Raw genomic sequence first — 17085 nt, 5'->3', positions numbered from 1 at the left:
TATTGCTTATGCATTATGTTGCTTCAGTTATTGATCATTGAGTGAGATCTCAGCTTCCCAGTGACTTCCATGAGCAAGATAATGCAAGTGTAACAGTCAAATAATTTTTCTGATTGGGCAAAGTAATCCCTTACTGTTTTACACACTAAATATATATTTTAATATGTTATCACAGGGAACCTCTAAAGGTTAATGCTGCTTTTATAGAAACTGAGAAAAGAATGAACACTAATAGAGCATTTCCTAGTCTGTTCTATTTTAGTAGTTAATTATTTTTAGAAAATATTACTGAACTAATAGTACTAAGATCTCTAGAACTGCTCTGAGCTCCTGGATCATTACATTTCTTCAGTAAAGGTGTTCTTAAACACAAATACAATGTCTCTATACTGTGGGAGGGCAAAGTTCCCCTTGGATTTTTAAGTAATTTTCTTTTTGCACCACTTTGTAAGCAATTGAAAACTTGGATTTAAACAATAGAGAAGTCAGAGAAGCCTATGTAAGCAATTGCAGTTTCTGCCAGCAAAGCCCCAGTTACAGCCAGTATTTGTTTGCTTTCTTGATAAGAAAGCCCTGATTTTGCACGCCTGTATATGTGACCACCTTTCAGCCCACTAATACCAGTGCTAATGAGCTGTGTAAGCTTTGACAAGTCCGATCTCAGTAAAACTCGAGTTAGCAGCGCTGGGAGCCTGCACAGACATTGGGTGCCTCGAGGCGCTCCGGGGGTTCCCGGCGGGCAGGGGCAGCCCTGGGCGGGCACACGGAGCGTTCGAAGCTCCCCGGGCTCGGTTCCGGGGGTTCCCGGCGGGCAGCCCTGGGGCGGGCACACGGAGCGTTCGAAGCTCCCCGGGCTCGGTTCCGGGGGTTCCCGGCGGGCAGCCCTGGGGCGGGCACACGGAGCGTTCGAAGCTCCCCGGGCTCGGTTCCGGGGGTTCCCGGCGGGCAGCCCTGGGCGGGCACACGGAGCGCTCGGAGCTCCCCGGGCGCGGCTCCGCTCCCGCCCCGCCCGGGCCGGGCCCCCGCCCCTCGGGCACCGCGCGGCCACCCCGCAGCCAGAAAAGCGCTGCGCCCACGGGGGAGGCTGCAGCAGCCGGAGCGATCACCTGGCTCCGCCGCACCTTCCCCCTCACTCAGGGGCTCCCTGGAGCAAGGGCGTGCGGGGCTGAGGAGGTGCTGCAGCCTTTGTAGTAGTGCTTTGGCTAAAGTGATGCCCGTGAGAGCTTAAAGTGGATACTGCAAGCTTTTTGGAATGTGTATTTGCTTGATACAACGTCTGCGGCAGGTATGAAGCAAAGCACAATCTGGTGTCGTTTTTAAAGCACCTTGTAGCTGCTGCTGCCTTTCATGCAGGATTTCTGAATTGCTTTAGGGAAAGCTCCTAAACCCATGTGCTTTAGTGAGTGCAGGTAAGCTATGGCTTTTTTTGTCCGGAAACCATGCCAGCCGCGTCTGGTATCATTTTGCTTCTTGTTATGCGAATATTAGTTTCTTTTTTGTTTCTTTGTTGACATGCATAGGAGATGGCTCTGTGATAGCTGTGACAGTAAATGTGTTCACGCTATAGTTGAAGTTACTTGTTGGAGTAACAAACTACGTCTTTTTAGTTCAGTCTCCAACTCTGAGATCTTCTGGATCTTTAATCATATAGAGTAAAGTTTGCAAGGTTGGGGCCTTGAAGATTTTATGCAGTAAGATCATTAAAGCAAACAAGTGATCAGGGCAAAATCCTTGCTTCCTGTTTATTCTTGGTGAGATATATGGAAAAAAAGATAAAGTTATCATATTTTTAAAATTGTTTGTTCTTCTAAAATAAAGTGTCTCTGCTAGGGAATAAATGCGTGATGAGATTTAAAATTGTGCTGCAAATTTGTGTCAACTAGTAGTTGGAGGAAGAAGGTATCAGAAGTTGGTTGTAGGCTCCCCCCTCCCTGCCTGCCCGCTCTTAACTGCACCAAAAGGTAATTAAGTAATTACTTAGTGTATGAAACTCTTTGAGGTCTGGGGAAGTGTCTGAAGGAAGCAGCAGGCTCAGTGTTTCATTACAGCTTCATGCATTTCAGCTGAAGTGTGGGGAAGCTCTATGAAATATGTGCCTCGAGTAAAGATGCTCTTTAAACCTTACTTTTGTGTGTGTGTACTGTTTCTTTTCTCAGATAAACTTCCTGGATACAGTATTGGTTAATAGAGTTACAAACCAAATAGAGGAGATTACAAAGCAGTGTAAGTTGTTTTGCTACAAATAGACAGTCACTGGCAGTTTTACTCAGACTTTGTCACTGTAACAGAATTACTGGCTGTAAGGTAAGTACCTACACACAAAGCGTTACAAAAATAATTTTGATAATATGGCCTTGAAATTCTCTTTCCTGGAAAGAACAGGACGCTGAGGTGTGTATGCTGAGATTTTGTTGTTTTATGTGCATGGGGGTGTGTGTATTTTAAAAGTAATGAATTATTATGAATATGTTTTCTGACTTTGTTCAATCCAACTGTCATGAGATGATCACCTTTAACTAAGCAGACGAGGGCAACCCAAGTTCTTTTTATGAATTCAGAGGGAGGGTAACTATTGGACAGAAAGACTGTTTTCCCTTTGTAGGTGTTTATTTCTAAAGGAATGTGTCATAAACCCCTTATATTAATATAGCTCATTCCCCTTCAGGTGGCTCTTTCCTTTTCTGTTCACCCTCTTGTCTGATGGTCAGAAGAAATTTCTGTCAATGGTAGTTTTTGTACCTTTGAGCTGACAGTATCTTTGCCTTGCATGTTGTCTCATCTCTTATTCCTCTCTGAAGTTAGCTGTGCAGTGTAAAATCTAAAATTAATGACAGCTGAAGGAAGATAAGCTCTATGAAGAGATCCTGAGTTGGAGTGTGAGCAATGTGCTCAAGAGCTATTAGGCTACCAGGGCTTTCTTAGCCGTTGGTACCTGCAGGGACTGTAGGAGCTGTTTTCAACACAGGAAGAAGTAACTTGCTGCTCTCCATTTATCTAAATCTTTTTCAGATTTTGGCCTTTTTTATTCTATTCATCTCTACTTAATCTTTTCTTTTTCTTTTGAGTCAGTTGAATCTGACAAGAATATTTCTTGTTTCGTTTTACATCCCTACCACATCCTCTGCCACTTAAAGCAGGATATTACTCTACTCTTTTTCTTGTCTCTGTGTTATACAGTCTTATCTCTTCATCTTTTGAAAATTTCTCTGGTACATGTAATTGTACTGAACCTTAGTCTTTAGCTTTCTATAAGTGTCTTTAACTTATGTGTAAAATCAATAAGATGTAAACTTTTGGCAGTTTGAAGAAGTGTTGGAACTAGAAGGAAATGCTTTAGCTGGAAGTTAGATATGATCATAATGTTATCTTGAATATTTGGGAGGAGTTGAGTGTTGGGTTTTTATTTTCTAGTTCTTGAAACTTAACTGTTCAACACACTCTTATCTCTGATTTTCTTCTATTTAGCGGTGTAAAGTTGCTGAGGAGCCTATATGTTGAAGTACTAATATAGCATTGCCTTGGAAATTGTGGATTTCCATGTATGAGAACTTTGGAAGTGTTCATGTTGATGACTCCTATTGTGTAAGACTAATGATATACATGCCTTGTCTTCATTTCACTGCTTTTTAGACATCAAGAGTTCAGTCTGAAATGGCTCTGTGTGTTTTCTTATCTTCATGTCCATCCATACTGTCAGGGAACTTCTTAACCTGATACTTCTTATCACTTGCTGCAAAATGGGCATGGCCCTTCCAGAAGGCTGCCTGGTCTATGTTCCACCAGAGCTGATAATTCACTTCTTGTGCCTAAGGATTGAAAGGAAGTTTATCTCTGTTCTCCTGGCCTTTTGGATGTAGAAACACTTTCTTGTGTTGGCTAAGGTGTTCTGTAAACCACAGTACAGCTGTAAGCCCTGAGTGCTACTGAGCAGCAAAATAATTGTCACAGCTTTTATGAAGACAGTATTGTGGTGGGGCAAAACATTGTATGATGAATGCTGAGGTTAGGGGTTCATATAACTGTTTAGGATCTAGGGTCCTACTGGAGGTCATGCATGCTGTTCCTTTGACAAGAGTGTGACAAGCAATCCGTTGTTTGAGTAATTGTCTAGAGTTCCAATATCCAAAGGAAGAGTGCAAAAGAGAAGTTTTGTGCTTGTCTGCAGCAAACATTTGTATTTCTTTGTCAAAATCTTCATACCAAATTCTCACTCTTGCATGTATAAAATTTATTTCTGACATTTGGCAACTTTAGTTTCCACGCAGAAAGAACATGTTACTGGGGAATTATTTGTCATATGTGAAGAAACGGGCACAGGTTGTGGAAAAAAGGGCAGTCTGTAATGATGCAAAATTTGAAGCTATGACTAATAAAAGTGGGCTTGATACTAGCTATGTAGTTCCTCAATACTGTTGACCTTTATAAATCTGTGAAGCCTGTTTTAAGATCCATCTCTCCTGTGCAGATGTTTAAGGAACTTGATATTTTTTTTATTTGTTTATTTTTTGCGAGAGAACAGGAGAGGGATTAGCAAAATAAATTTTAAAATTTGGCCATGCTGTCAAAATGCATGGAGGGAAATAATCCACCTAGTGGATGAAGGGATCCATTGATAACCTGTAGATGGCCTGAAATATGGTATCTGAACATTCTAACAATGCCTGGCAGTTACCAGAAGTAGAAGTTATTCAGCATCTAGGAGTGGTGTCTTCTTTTGAATGCTTTTTTAAACATAGTTTTGTATTCTACCATTCTACTGATTTCTGAAGAGGAGTGGTGGACCTGCAGTGTAAATATTTACTGTGTTTAATTGCTTGTAAATTTTATTTTATACAGATGGAGCTGCCTGGTATTGCTGTTGCTATTTGGATGTTTGTTGGCCTCTGTGCATCTGTGGTTGGCTATCCAAATGGAAAAGTAAGAGAAGCCTGTACTAGCATGGTACCCTGTCATGGTGGCTCTCCTCAGCTGTCACCTGAACATGCCATTACAGTGAATGAGACTGAATTTAAACCAGGGGACAGCATAGAAGGTATTGTGCCAGTTACAGCTGAAGAGTTTATTGTTTCTTTGTATTATACTACGTCTTTCCTCAGTTTTCTGTGCTGGATTTATCTAAGCAGTTGAATCTTGTTTAGGTAATCCATTAACCATCATTCAGTACTTCTAAAATGAACATCTGGGAGTCATTGTTGAAGTACTTCTTTCTTCCTCTGGAGCAGAGTTAAACTTCTTTTTATTTTTCTTCTTGCTTTAGTTCGCCTGTCTGGACCAGATTTTGAAGGATTTTTCATACAAGCCCGGGATGCAGAACACCTGGGTAGCCCTGCAGTTGGTTCTTTTGTGTTAGCTGACCGCAGACATTCTCAGCTGCTGACATGTGGTCGTACCAAGGTAGAGTCCAGTGCCTTAAAATCACTCATTGGGCACTGAGGGGCTTGTGCCAGAATATGTCTGGAATAGGACAGAGCTAATCCATGTAATCTTATTCGACTTCTGTGAATCTCTGGGTAAATTGGTCCAACTTGGAGAGTAGAGGCATGACTCACTGCAGCCCTGGACTATTCTTATGAGCTGCTGAAACTATCCTGGTGCAGCAAGATGCAGCATTTGTAACATAAGTTTTACTTTTACACAATGAACATTGTGTATTCCTAATATTAAAGGGAGGCACCATTGCACTGTCTCTTCATCCTCTTATTGTCAAAAAGTGGGGCATTTCCTTACTGAGAAAGTCTCACTATTTCTGCATAAATGCTGCAGGGGCCTCTACCTCGTTGCTAGAATCTTCTGGATTGAAAGTCATTCCTTTTAGTCTTGAAGTTTATCAGTATGAGTAGTTGGCAGTGCTGCGCCTCACCTGAGCTGATCGCGACTGACTGGGGAAAAGCCAGTTGCATTGGGGTTGTGCAGTGTAACAGTGCAGTGTCTCTGTAGGATTTAATTGCAGCCTCTGCTGTGTTAAGTAACAAAATGTGTATGCACTGTGTAACTCTTGATTCCTGTGTGTTCTCAGAATTCAGCTGTCAGTCATACAAGTAAAGCAAAAAAGAAAGACATAAAAGTTTATTGGATTGCTCCTGGAGATGCTCCAAAACGTGTACAGTTTCTGTAAGTAAGCCTAATATCCATTCTAACTTATTAAAATGCAAACAAAGTGAACCTGTATATTTGTCTGTGCCAAATATAGACCAGCAACTGAAAAGCCCTTGGTCCAATGGCCTGAAAAGTCAACACAAGAAGCATGAATGTTTCTTATATCCACTGCAGTATGTGGTGTTATGTTTTAAAATTCTTTTTCTACTGAGATTTAAGATATTTTCCTAGCTCAGTCCCTAAAATGGTAGAGGTCGCCATAAAGATGAGTTTTACAAGTGATTTATGTGAACTATAGATTATTTTCCTTTTTTTTCCTTCTTTTTAAAGTAGCAGCCAACTATAAATGCATACAGTAATGACTCTGTGTGTTGTGTTTAAGAGCCACAGTTGTGAAGAAATACAGGATTTTCTGGGTAAAGATTCCAGGTCCCATTGTTTCTCAACCTGATGCGCTGTCCCCTACACCACCTTCGCATGCAACATCAGAGGCTATGTCAACTTCACACCCAGTTTCCCACATATCAAAGCCAGTAAGTAATGATAAAGCTAAATCATTCTATCTTTAATGCTTGTGATGAGTGGAATTTAATGAGCTGAGGTTGATACAGCCTATTAACAGAAAAGGAGAGATGGTGGATGAGTAGCTTTGTCATCTAAGGCTAAGAACATGATAGCTACACTTAGCTGAGTTGCTTAAACTTCACAGGGTCAAATGTTCTCATGCTGCACACAGGTCAGAAGATTAACAGAACACTTAGAAATTAATGATCAGAAAATATTGTGTATGCTTGTCATGACAGATGGGAAAAGACTTAATCTGTTCCTGACCAATAACTTCCTATTTAGCCACTGCAGGCTCAGAAACTTTCTTCTCTGGGTGCATCTCTGCTACTGACTTCTGTTACTGAGTCTTGAATGGACCGAGCAAGAGCTGCTATTTGATTCAGGATAACCCTGACTTATAATCAGTGTATTTTCTCCATGTGTATCAGTGGAGTTTCTACTTTAAAAAGCAAGCATAAAGCTGTAGTATCCTTCTTTTCTTTCTCATCCTAAAACTGATATTACCTCTCCAGATATTAATCAGAGAAAGTTTTTTTCAGAAGTTTTTGCTGACTTCTTGAAGTTGTTCTATTGTAATGTCTAAAGTGAAAATTCAACTCAAATTTAGCTTGGGATTCACCATCATTTTGCTCTGTAGTCCTAGGGTAGTTGTAGACATGATTTAAGAGATTGGTGTGTATGCATAGATGATGTTGCTCCTTGTATGCTTTTTTCTGCTTTGGGTAGAAAGGAGCAAGAGAATGGAAACTCTCATTGCTCACAATATGTTTGTTTGCTTAATTGTTTAGTTTAGTGCCTCAGGTTGTGGAATGACAAAGTTCTGCATCAGGAACCCTGCAAACTGTGATCCTGGAAGTGCTTCCTGTTTTTTTCTATCCTTCCAACATGAGGAGAGCTCAGTTTTTATTGAAATGAGCGGTCCAAGTGAAGGCTATTTAGCATTTGCATTTTCCCATGACCAGTGGATGGTGAGTGTTCTGTTTTCCACAGTTGCTTTTGTGATGTTAGTAAAGTCAGAATGGAAATGCATACAGAAAATGGAAATAATGTCAGATGTCACACAAAATGTGGCTCTCCCATAGTGCTAAAACACAGGTTGTTTCTTATAGGTGGATATTTGCTTCCAGCTCAGGACTGAATAACTGCAGTAGAATTTCCTTTTGGATATCTCTTATAGCAGAATTCAGCCTGTCTGACTGAAATTTCTGGTTAAATCAATCTCTATTTACTCATCCAAAAAATCTTACCTCTCAGAAGCTGAGTTGTTATTCTGAAAACCATTTGCATTTGATCCTTGAATGTTACTCTTGTACAAACAATCTTTAGAATGTTGAAAAATAGTTTTCTGATGTAAAGTGAAGGGACGATGCTGTTGACAGATGCATAATCCGTAAGCCATTTGTTGCACAAAGAAGTGCTGTTTATATTCATATCCCTAGTGCAGGAACACTTGGTTTTTAACAACACTTTTTTTTACAGCTCTAGAGGAAAAAAAAAATCTTGTAACTGAAGTGGATTTTTAAGTAGCTCCAACATCCATGTCTGTCTTGTCTAGTTATTTAGTAAATTCCAAATAATTAAAGAAACTTCTGATTATGTGGTTGTTACTCTGGGAGGGGAGAGTGAATCACAATGCATGTTTCTATGTGTCATCTCTTTGACTTAATGTAGTCCCTCAGTAATATGATTTGTTTGAAAAATGGGAAATAACAGCTTGATAACTACAGACATCTGAGGTCTTGCTGCCTTTATTAAATCAAAGACCTTTTGAAGACTGCCAGTAGTGTTTTTTATTGGGCTATAGATATTTTTCTTTTCAACTCTGCAGGGTGGTGATGATGCTTATCTGTGTGTTAATGAGGATCACCGTGTTCATGTGAGCACTGCCCATCTGAAGGAGCGAAGTCATCCTCTCTTGGATGCAGAGGTATGTTTTAAAACAACTCAGACACTTTCACAGACGCAACTTTGAAGTAAGATATGTCTGCTGCTTTGTGCTTTTATTTTGCACAGCGGGTGTAAATACTGAGGTGGATCCATGATTCTCTAAGATGAAGTTGGCTGGGCTCTTATTTTCTGTAGATGTTAACTTTGGAAATCTAAATTTAATTTGTAAAGATAGTCACATGATGGGAGCTTAGTCTATTTAGAAACTTTGTCCTAGGTATTAGTCTGTCCCTTAGCTAGAGATGCAGCTGCAACTGGTATGTCCTGAGTTAAACATTGTTATGGGCTGTAAAAATTGGTGATAATAAGTTCAAACCCTAAGTTGCTATGTTGACTTACTGACATACCTCTTGCATGCCCACTTAGAAGGGATCCCCCTTCCCTGGATCATTCACATTCTTTCTTTTTACATCAGTGACACTCTTGTCTTTTGCAGGGTTACTTTTAAGCCAATTACTCTGCCAATCTGAAAACACTGGGTATTAATTATCTCCTGTTTTACAGAATGCCCTTGAAGATGTGTCGTGGAGGTTTGCAGATGGTGTTCTTCAATGTTCTTTCAGAAGGAGTGTTCGTCTCCCTGCTTATACAGGGAGATTTAATCTGGATACCAGTTACTACATCTTTCTGGCAGATGGGGAAGCTAGTGAAGGTAAACTTGACTTCCATATGGTTGCGTTGCTTTTCTTTTAACAGCTCCAAATGAGTTAGTAACCTTTCTGTAAGATATGACTTAGATGGAAATGGTGTCTGAACGAAGGTTTCCAAGTTTGAGGCTTTTAATTCAGTCACCTTTACTGCTTCTCTGACTCATGGGTTTGCTTGTGGAAGTTACTGCAAATTTACTCATATGTGTTGTATGCTCACTTGATCATAGGAACTGATAGCTTCTTGAGAACTGGCCAAATTATTATTTTTTTTTTTTTAATGGGGACTAGAATCAAAGGGAATTATTCTTCATGTCTTGTATGTAGTGGAGAAAAAAGGTTATTTCCTGTAGCTGAGTGAGTTGCATTTTGTACATTAAGTGTACGGGATGGCTTAGATGATGTTAGGTTCTTGCCATTTTGTGTGTTAGCTTGTATGATTATGCACAGTGGTCATAAGAGGGCTTGAATGAGGGATGGGCACACTTAGAAGTGCAGTGGCTTTCATCAGCAAGAAATAAACCGCTTTGTCACTGCTCAGGTGGACTGATACACAAACATCATTGTCAGCCCCTGGTCACTGATGGACTGTACAACATCACAGGTCTGCCTCAGGATATCGGAGGCTCCCGGGCCCCACGCCTTATCAAGGCTCATGGTAAGCTGCACTTTCTAGTTTTGTCTCCCAGTTCTAGACTTGCTGAAGCTGGAGGGTTATTGCAGAGTTGGTATTTCCTCTTGGCTTTCTGGCATTTACATTGTCTGTTCTGTTGGTTAGCAAGATCTGATGCTCTGGTGGCAGAGTGAAGTTATTAATTTTTTGTTTCAAAAACAGTGTTGGCAGATTGTTTTTGCCCAGGAAAATGAACCCACCCTTCCCTTTTCACTTAAATTTATAACTGGGACTTTTATAGCTCTTTATTTCAAGTTTTTGTAGTTGCATTTTTGGTTTAGTTCCAGTTGAGTGGTTTCTCATTTCAAATAGAAGTCTGGAGTCACTGAAGTCAACGGGAATTTTTTCTCCCACACTACTGGACTTTAATGCAGGTCCATGATAGAACTGCCACTCATTCTTTGTCACACATATTGTAGCAATGTCATTTTTCATCCTCTGATATCTGAGTTGGTGATGGAATGGTTTCTCTCACGAGTATGTACAAAGTGTATTAGCATGTGTGAAATGTGCAGTAGCCAGAGCTGCTCTGTTGTGTTGTGTGGGCAAAGTATTACTGTCTTTTGCATGGATGTTTCTATTCTCTATCAAGATAAAGGCTGTGAAGCTGTGGCCTGAATCAGGTGATTAATCATTGGTAAATTCTGACCATGTGCATATGGACTAAACTATTACATAGTCTTGGAAGTTGCATTTGCATGTGCTAAAGTTACCTATCATTTACTTTGTTGGGTTGTTTGTTTTTTCTATTTTCAGGAGCACTAATGTTTATTGCTTGGATTACCACAGTTAGCATTGGTGTTATTGTTGCACGATTCTTCAAACCTGTCTGGTCTCATTCATTCCTACTTGGAAAGGAGTTATGGTTTCAGGTGGGTAAAATCACACGTCTTCAGCTGTATTTTCTAGCATTACTGCAAGCAGAATTAGAAACCTACTAGATCCTAGAAATAGGCTAAATATGGTATGATTTTACATCTTTCTTTAATCTTATAAAGAGGAACAATTAAAAATCAGATGTTCGCCTACTTTACTTGTAAAGTCTAAATCAGGGATTAAGAATATATTTTAACTGTAGGTCTATTTAACTATAACTATTTAACGTCTTTTAATTATATATTTAAGAAAACTGTAGAGTTTCTAAAAGCAAGCTTCACTTTTCTAGGTGCATCGTATGCTTATGTTGACCACAGTCATTCTTACAAGCATTTCTTTTGTTTTGCCTTTTGTATACCGAGGAGGCTGGAGCCACGTAAGTGTGTGTTTTTGTCTTGTTTGTTAACTCAAAGGTAAAGATGGGATTAAATTAATGAGGAAGTCCACTGTCAGCTATTATGACTATTTCTAAGTAAATTCCTGTGAAAGCTGTTCTTAAGTAGGCTGATTTCAAATTATTGCAACACAGAAGAGGACTTTTGTTTCCTTTAAGCTATAGCTGAAAAGTTGTGGTGTTTTCCTTTCTTCCTCTTTCTCCCAAATAAATTCTTTGCTCACAGTTATGTACTATTTTGGTCTCACTGTTTCCTTAGAGAATATGAACTTGGGAGGGAAGTAAGGATGTGATGGCTGACATGAACATGGTAAACCTCCTGGCAATAAGTGTTTTTGTGAACTTAGACATAACAATGAGTGATAAACGTAGTCTGGAGCAGTAGCTACATAGAGGTGGTGTACCTTTTGCTTTCACCTGTACTCTGTCTGATGCAAGGTGGCATCACAAGTTGGAAAGTCTGGAGAGTATCTGAATTCAAGATGGGAGAATATGGTCATGGGTGTGAGCTAGGGGAATTGAGTAAAACATTTTTGGGTGAAAGAGAAAGCCAGTGCAAGGATGAGTTATAAGATAGGCCTATCCTGGAGACACAGGATTGGGGCTGGAGAACTTGGACTATGGCTTCTGGAGTCATGTTAGTCTGCTCTTCAGCTGGTGGAATTTCTCAATACAGCAAAAAGGTGGGACAAACCCTGAGCAGACATACCAGTGTGTCTGCTACCAAGGCAAACAATCTCCATCTGCCTGCAGGGCGGCTTATTGTGTCCTGCTGCCTCTGCCAGTGCTGCTCTATTGTCACTTACTGATACAAGAATAAATAAAGTTTGCAAGTTTTTGGTGTCTTTTCTCTCTGTTTATGTAGATATGATATTTAAGAAAAATGTCCTCTGTTTAGCAAGCAGGTTTTCATCCTTATCTTGGCTGTGCAGTGATGGCTTTGACAATCTTTCAACCACTTATGGCAGGTTTCAGACCATCTCGTCATGCACCAAGGTACAACTGACTCATTAAATTATAGCCACAGGAGTTAAATGTGACTCTTTCTTTAAAAATTCTTTTTACAATGATAAGTGTTTACAGCTTGAAAGTAGGCCAAAAAGTTCTTTGATTTCTGCCCCCTTCCCCCAACTGTGTTATCAATAAAATGTGTTTCATTGTTTTGTAGGAGGCAATTGTTTAACTGGTTCCACTGGAGTACTGGTACAACAGCTAGAATATTAGCTGGTGAGTAGAAATAATAGTTGTAACTCCCATTTAACTGATTTAAAGGAGCTTTGCCCTTTGTCTGGGCTGTTATTCATTTAAAACATCTATGTACATCCAGTCTAGGCACGTGTGAAGATCCTTTTTCTTGGCCATCTTTTGTGTGAGTTTTAGGGGGCCATTGGATACAACTCAGAGAAAAAGTAACTTTAAAACCAAAAGAATTACTGGCAAATCTGGAATTCCTCTGTAATGAGGACCTGTCCTTATCTTTGTAATTTCTTGTTGTCTTGCAAGATATGAGAATAGTGTTCTTAGAGTAGCATGGTTCAACGTTATTGAATGGGAGACAAGAATTTCACTTAGAGCCAGAAACTGGGTTTGATTCTAGTAAAGGAGCAAGCTTCCATAGAAAAATCTTAAGCACTAATATTGTGGTGGATGGTCTTGTTGGTAGTCACAAATGCTAGTGTTTGTGTGGCTGGAATATCACAGGGCACTAAGCAGGTTGAAAACCTTCTTGGCCTTTTCTTCCTGCCTTGGTGCTCACACTACCAAAAAAACCCCAAACAACCCCTTATCCCCTCTGAAATGCCCTCAACAACTTTCAGCTATATGAGCTTCTTTAACCTCGTTCCTCAACCAGGTTTAGGTAATTAATGGGAAATCTATTTACAAAAGTATTTGAGAGAATTTTTAAAGCACATTGGCACAACATTCTTACTGGGTTTTTTTATCTTGTTTTTACTGAATAGTTGTGACTATGTTCTTGGGAATGGATCTGCCAGCACTTGACCTGCCAGACCCATGGGACACCTATGCAATGATTGGCTTTGTAGCTTGGCATGTTGGTACTGATGTTCTTCTGGAAATCCACAGCTACTGTCTCATTCGTAAAGGTACAAACCTAGCAAAACTCCTGTTGTCCCCTCGCTTGCTGAGCATAAAACCAGTGTGGATTGAATTTCAGGAGGTGTTCTTCTATCTTGGAAGCTGAAAGGGAATAACTCTTGAGTAATAGTATCCTATCTTGTGTAGACAAGTGAATATGGAAGAAAACCAGTTTTCAAGATAGAAGTGTTCTAGAAGAATAGGCATTGTGCCATTTTAAATAGAAACTTCTCATTTCTCAAACCACAGTTCATAGAGGACTGAAATGTGCAGACTCAAATGTGTAAATATTTTTGAGACTCTATTTTTTGCCATAATTTTAATCTCTGGGTGTGTTAAGTCCAGATAAATTAATGAAGATTTAATATGCATTTAACTGTTGACAAATTGCTGTAATTGCAGGAGCAAGCACGAATGCTTGCCGTTTTGACTGACTGGGGAAGGAATATGAAATCCTGACTCCAGTATGTCTAGGGAAGAGATGGGTAGTAACTTCACTAGAAATTGTTATCTTCACTGCCTGGTGACATTGAGAGGAGGTGGCTGCACGTGTGAATGACCTAGTCTAAGGCCGAGATGAGACAGCTGCAGAATTGAAGAAGTGTGATTATTTAAGAGTCTGTATAAGGTGTCATGTGGAGGAGTGATTATAAAAGATGTGACTTTAAGTTTAACTTCAGTAATTACTTTCTAGAAATAGGGAAATTAACCTGAAAATGTTTGGACAATGAGTGTTCTCATGCTGGCTAATGAAAATACTTCTTAATGGAATCTAGTTATCTTGAAATATAAAAAGAAAAGGTGTGAGCTCAAAACTCAGTGTTTTGATTATTCATTACAGCCAAAGAGATAGTGGTTTTTGACTTCAATGTTCAGAATTTACTTTTTGTAGATCAGCTCCAGAACAATTTTTCATTTGTGTTGTGAGCATGATAGCAGATAGGTCGTGAAATGTCAAATGAAACTCCCAAGTCCTTTCAGATTTGATGCTGTGTAAGACTTAGAGGATCAAGACTTCTGCAATATAAAAATTAAACTCCCTTCCTCTTAAGGGCAGACTTGATTTCTGTTTTTCCTCCCATGAACAGTTGAAGTGATAGAAGATGACAGAGTACAGATACTGCAGTCACTCACATCTGCAGAAGCAGAGGTGAGTCACAATTTGGTAACTAACCACTGTGAAATGGGAGGATTCTTTGTTTAAACCAATAAAAAGACTGACTGTTCAGTGACTTTTCTTCTCCTCTTCTTGCAGGGTCATCTGTTTAAACAGATTGTGTTAACCATCTATGTCTGTGGAAATATAGTATTCCTGGTTGCCTTCCTGGTAGCAATCAACCAAGTATGAAATAAGTATTTGAGAATTTTGTGACAAAGTACTGTGCAGTTGAAAAATCTGCAAGGAATACTTTTTATTGCAACTTTTTTCTCAACATGTTCCTGAAGATGTACTTGAAGAATAACAGCAATAAGAATGCATGTCATGCTCATTGTTAGGGAGATCTGGAATTCAAATCTGGAGAGGAATTGTCCTGTAGTCGATTGCAGTCCTTCAAAAGCTGTCTTCTTATGGGACTTTTAATGGGAACCTTTGCCTGAGTAAGGAATGAAATCTGTTTTTGAAGCACACTAGTTAACTTGATAGAAGCCTATAGGTGAAAAGAAGACTGAGAAGATGTGCTGAAAGTGTTATTTGGATAGTCAGTTCCCTAAACCTTGGGTGAATATTATTGGGGCAACTGATAACACATGAGTGATCCGGATTAATCTGTCCAGTTTGTGTTCTAGTGTGATATGCCAGCTTCCTGCTCTTGGCAGTCTAGTGCATAAAGAAACCCCCAACTAGATGAACCATGAACCAATCTTAGTGAAAGATTGTCACAAATGCAGGTTGATGCACAAGCTAAATAGATGAAAGTAAAATGCAAAAAGCACTGTCTGCTCTAAGATAGTGTACTTACACAACAAGCACATGAGTCTGTGAGCTTCAGTCCTTTAGTAAAACCACCATTTGCCTCACTCAACGTACTGCTCTGTCTCATCCCTCTTGGTGCTTCTAAATCATAAAGAGAAAACATGTTTGCAATATAAATGTGTTAAGCCTATCATAACTTATCTAAAACCCAAACCAGGAAGAACCTAGCTGTGTTTATGGATTTCTTTTACTGTCTTTGGTTGCTTGGGGCTTCTGAATTACTTAATTGTGTGAACAAGATGGATTTATGCCTACTGATACTTTAATGGAAGTGAAAATACTTGGAATGTTGCAGTTATATTTGTGCTATTGAGCAAAGAGTAATTTGGGAGGTAGGTTGACTTCAAGAAAAGCAGCTTCTGTTAGTGTTTAGTGAGAGTCCTTTGAGCTGCCATATCTAGATGACAGAACTATAAGAATTCTATAACAATTCTATTCTGAAAGAATTTTGGAGGCCAATTTTTTAGTCAAAAAAAGGTTTATCTAAATACATGAACTAGGTACAGAAACTAGAAATAGACTAAATTGTTTCATGTTATTTGTTCATGGTTTGCCTAAGTATGGAAGGATAGTCTTGAATTGGCATTTTAGAAATGAAACCTTAATATGCTGTGCAGTTACAGTGCTTTGCAGTTGTGTTTTGTGGCTCTGAACAGCTTGCTCCCACACATTCCATTTTTCTTACTGAAAAGTATTGATTTTTAGTTGCAACAATTCAAGATACGTTTTTCAGCTAGGCCTACTAAACTGACTGGGAATGAAGGTGTTGGGAGTATTGGATAGAATAGTCTGTAGGGAGGCCTGACTCTGTATATACTTTTACAGCAACATATCTACAAGTGGCCAACTCTAAAATCCTTGTAGGTGTGGGTCAGGTGGTGGTTCTCTGCAGTTACCAAAACTGGCTGCTTCTGTCTTTTCCTTCACCTTCCCAAGTCCAGAGTGCAGCCTGTTGCATGGACAGGTAATGTTCAGGGAGCTACACGTTTGTTTGCAGTCAGTGATCTTTTTGGCTGCTCAGAGATCTGATTTAGCCCTAAAGGTGTTTATGGAGCTGGGATTAATCCCTTTGTCAGCAGCAGCTGACTGAGAGTGAGTCCAAGTTGAATCATCTCCCTTAGAAAAGTCATGTGCAGATTGGGAAAGGGGGAACACAAAGAAATGAGTCACAATCCAGGCTAAAGGACAAGAAGCATGGGGCCAACTGTGTGGGTGTGAGGTTTTTTAGAGAACTCTGATCTCAAAAGCCTGGGAATCTCTGGCTCATCTACTGCTAAAGTTTTGTGGGACTCTTTCGTCTACTGAGAGTTTATAGAAGAAAAATCACTCAACCTAGGCAAGATTGATGGCTTTTTAAATTAAGATTAATGCCAGATTCTTTCTGTAATACAATAGCTGTACTGAGGGTTGTTTCATTTGCATGTGACAATGAACATGGGTTTTAAAACATGAATGTAAATATATCTATAAAAGTTCTTGTCCCTTTTAGTAATGTGAAAATGCTGTCAAAAGGAAACTAGAAAAGTCTTGCCTAGGAGCAAAATGGATTGTCTGTTTTTTGTAGATGTTTTATAAATTAAAGCTATGTAAATCTTTCCTGGAGAAACTATTATTGGAATTGAATATTAAAGTAGTTTTACATTTGAAGCAGTTTCTTTTCCTCAAGAAAAAAATAATTCATTGTTCCATATCTAATGCAACTTTAAAATTGGCAAAATTCAGTTACTCTGGAGAACTTTTTTCTTTCCACTGCTTGCATTATTGACTAGTTTCTTATGGGAACCCTTAGGTACAGTTTTGTAACTTAATTGAT

The 17085-nt window shown here is 39.4% G+C and overlaps 1 protein-coding gene across 1 annotated transcript; it reads left to right on the top strand.

The window, feature by feature from the left end:
• The first annotated feature begins 1213 nt into the window (after positions 1–1213).
• On the top strand, positions 1214–17020 carry FRRS1 (ferric chelate reductase 1). The gene is made up of 16 exons (XM_033067271.1): positions 1214–1285; positions 4837–5032; positions 5258–5394; positions 6017–6111; positions 6479–6629; positions 7452–7631; positions 8492–8590; positions 9115–9262; positions 9799–9915; positions 10687–10802; positions 11096–11182; positions 12099–12196; positions 12369–12427; positions 13162–13305; positions 14386–14447; positions 14553–17020. The coding sequence occupies exons 1-16, from the start codon at positions 1253–1255 to the stop codon at positions 14643–14645; spliced, it is 1815 nt and encodes a 604-aa protein (XP_032923162.1). The 5' UTR covers positions 1214–1252; the 3' UTR covers positions 14646–17020.
• Positions 17021–17085: the final 65 nt, after the last annotated feature.

The sequence above is a fragment of the Catharus ustulatus genome, chromosome 9 (genome assembly GCF_009819885.2).
Source record: "Catharus ustulatus isolate bCatUst1 chromosome 9, bCatUst1.pri.v2, whole genome shotgun sequence".
Taxonomy (NCBI): Eukaryota; Metazoa; Chordata; class Aves; order Passeriformes; family Turdidae; genus Catharus; species Catharus ustulatus.
Note: the sequence above shows the minus strand (reverse complement) of the source record. Positions and strands in the feature narration are given on the sequence as shown.

Excerpts from the sequence above, each read along its gene's own strand:
- FRRS1 (XM_033067271.1), top strand. The coding sequence starts at position 1,253 with ATGTGTATTTGCTTGATACAACGTCTGCGGCAG. Across the intron at positions 5,033-5,257 it reads ACCAGGGGACAGCATAGAAG|TTCGCCTGTCTGGACCAGAT; the intron begins GTATTGTGCCAG and ends TTCTTGCTTTAG. Across the intron at positions 9,263-9,798 it reads AGATGGGGAAGCTAGTGAAG|GTGGACTGATACACAAACAT; the intron begins GTAAACTTGACT and ends GTCACTGCTCAG.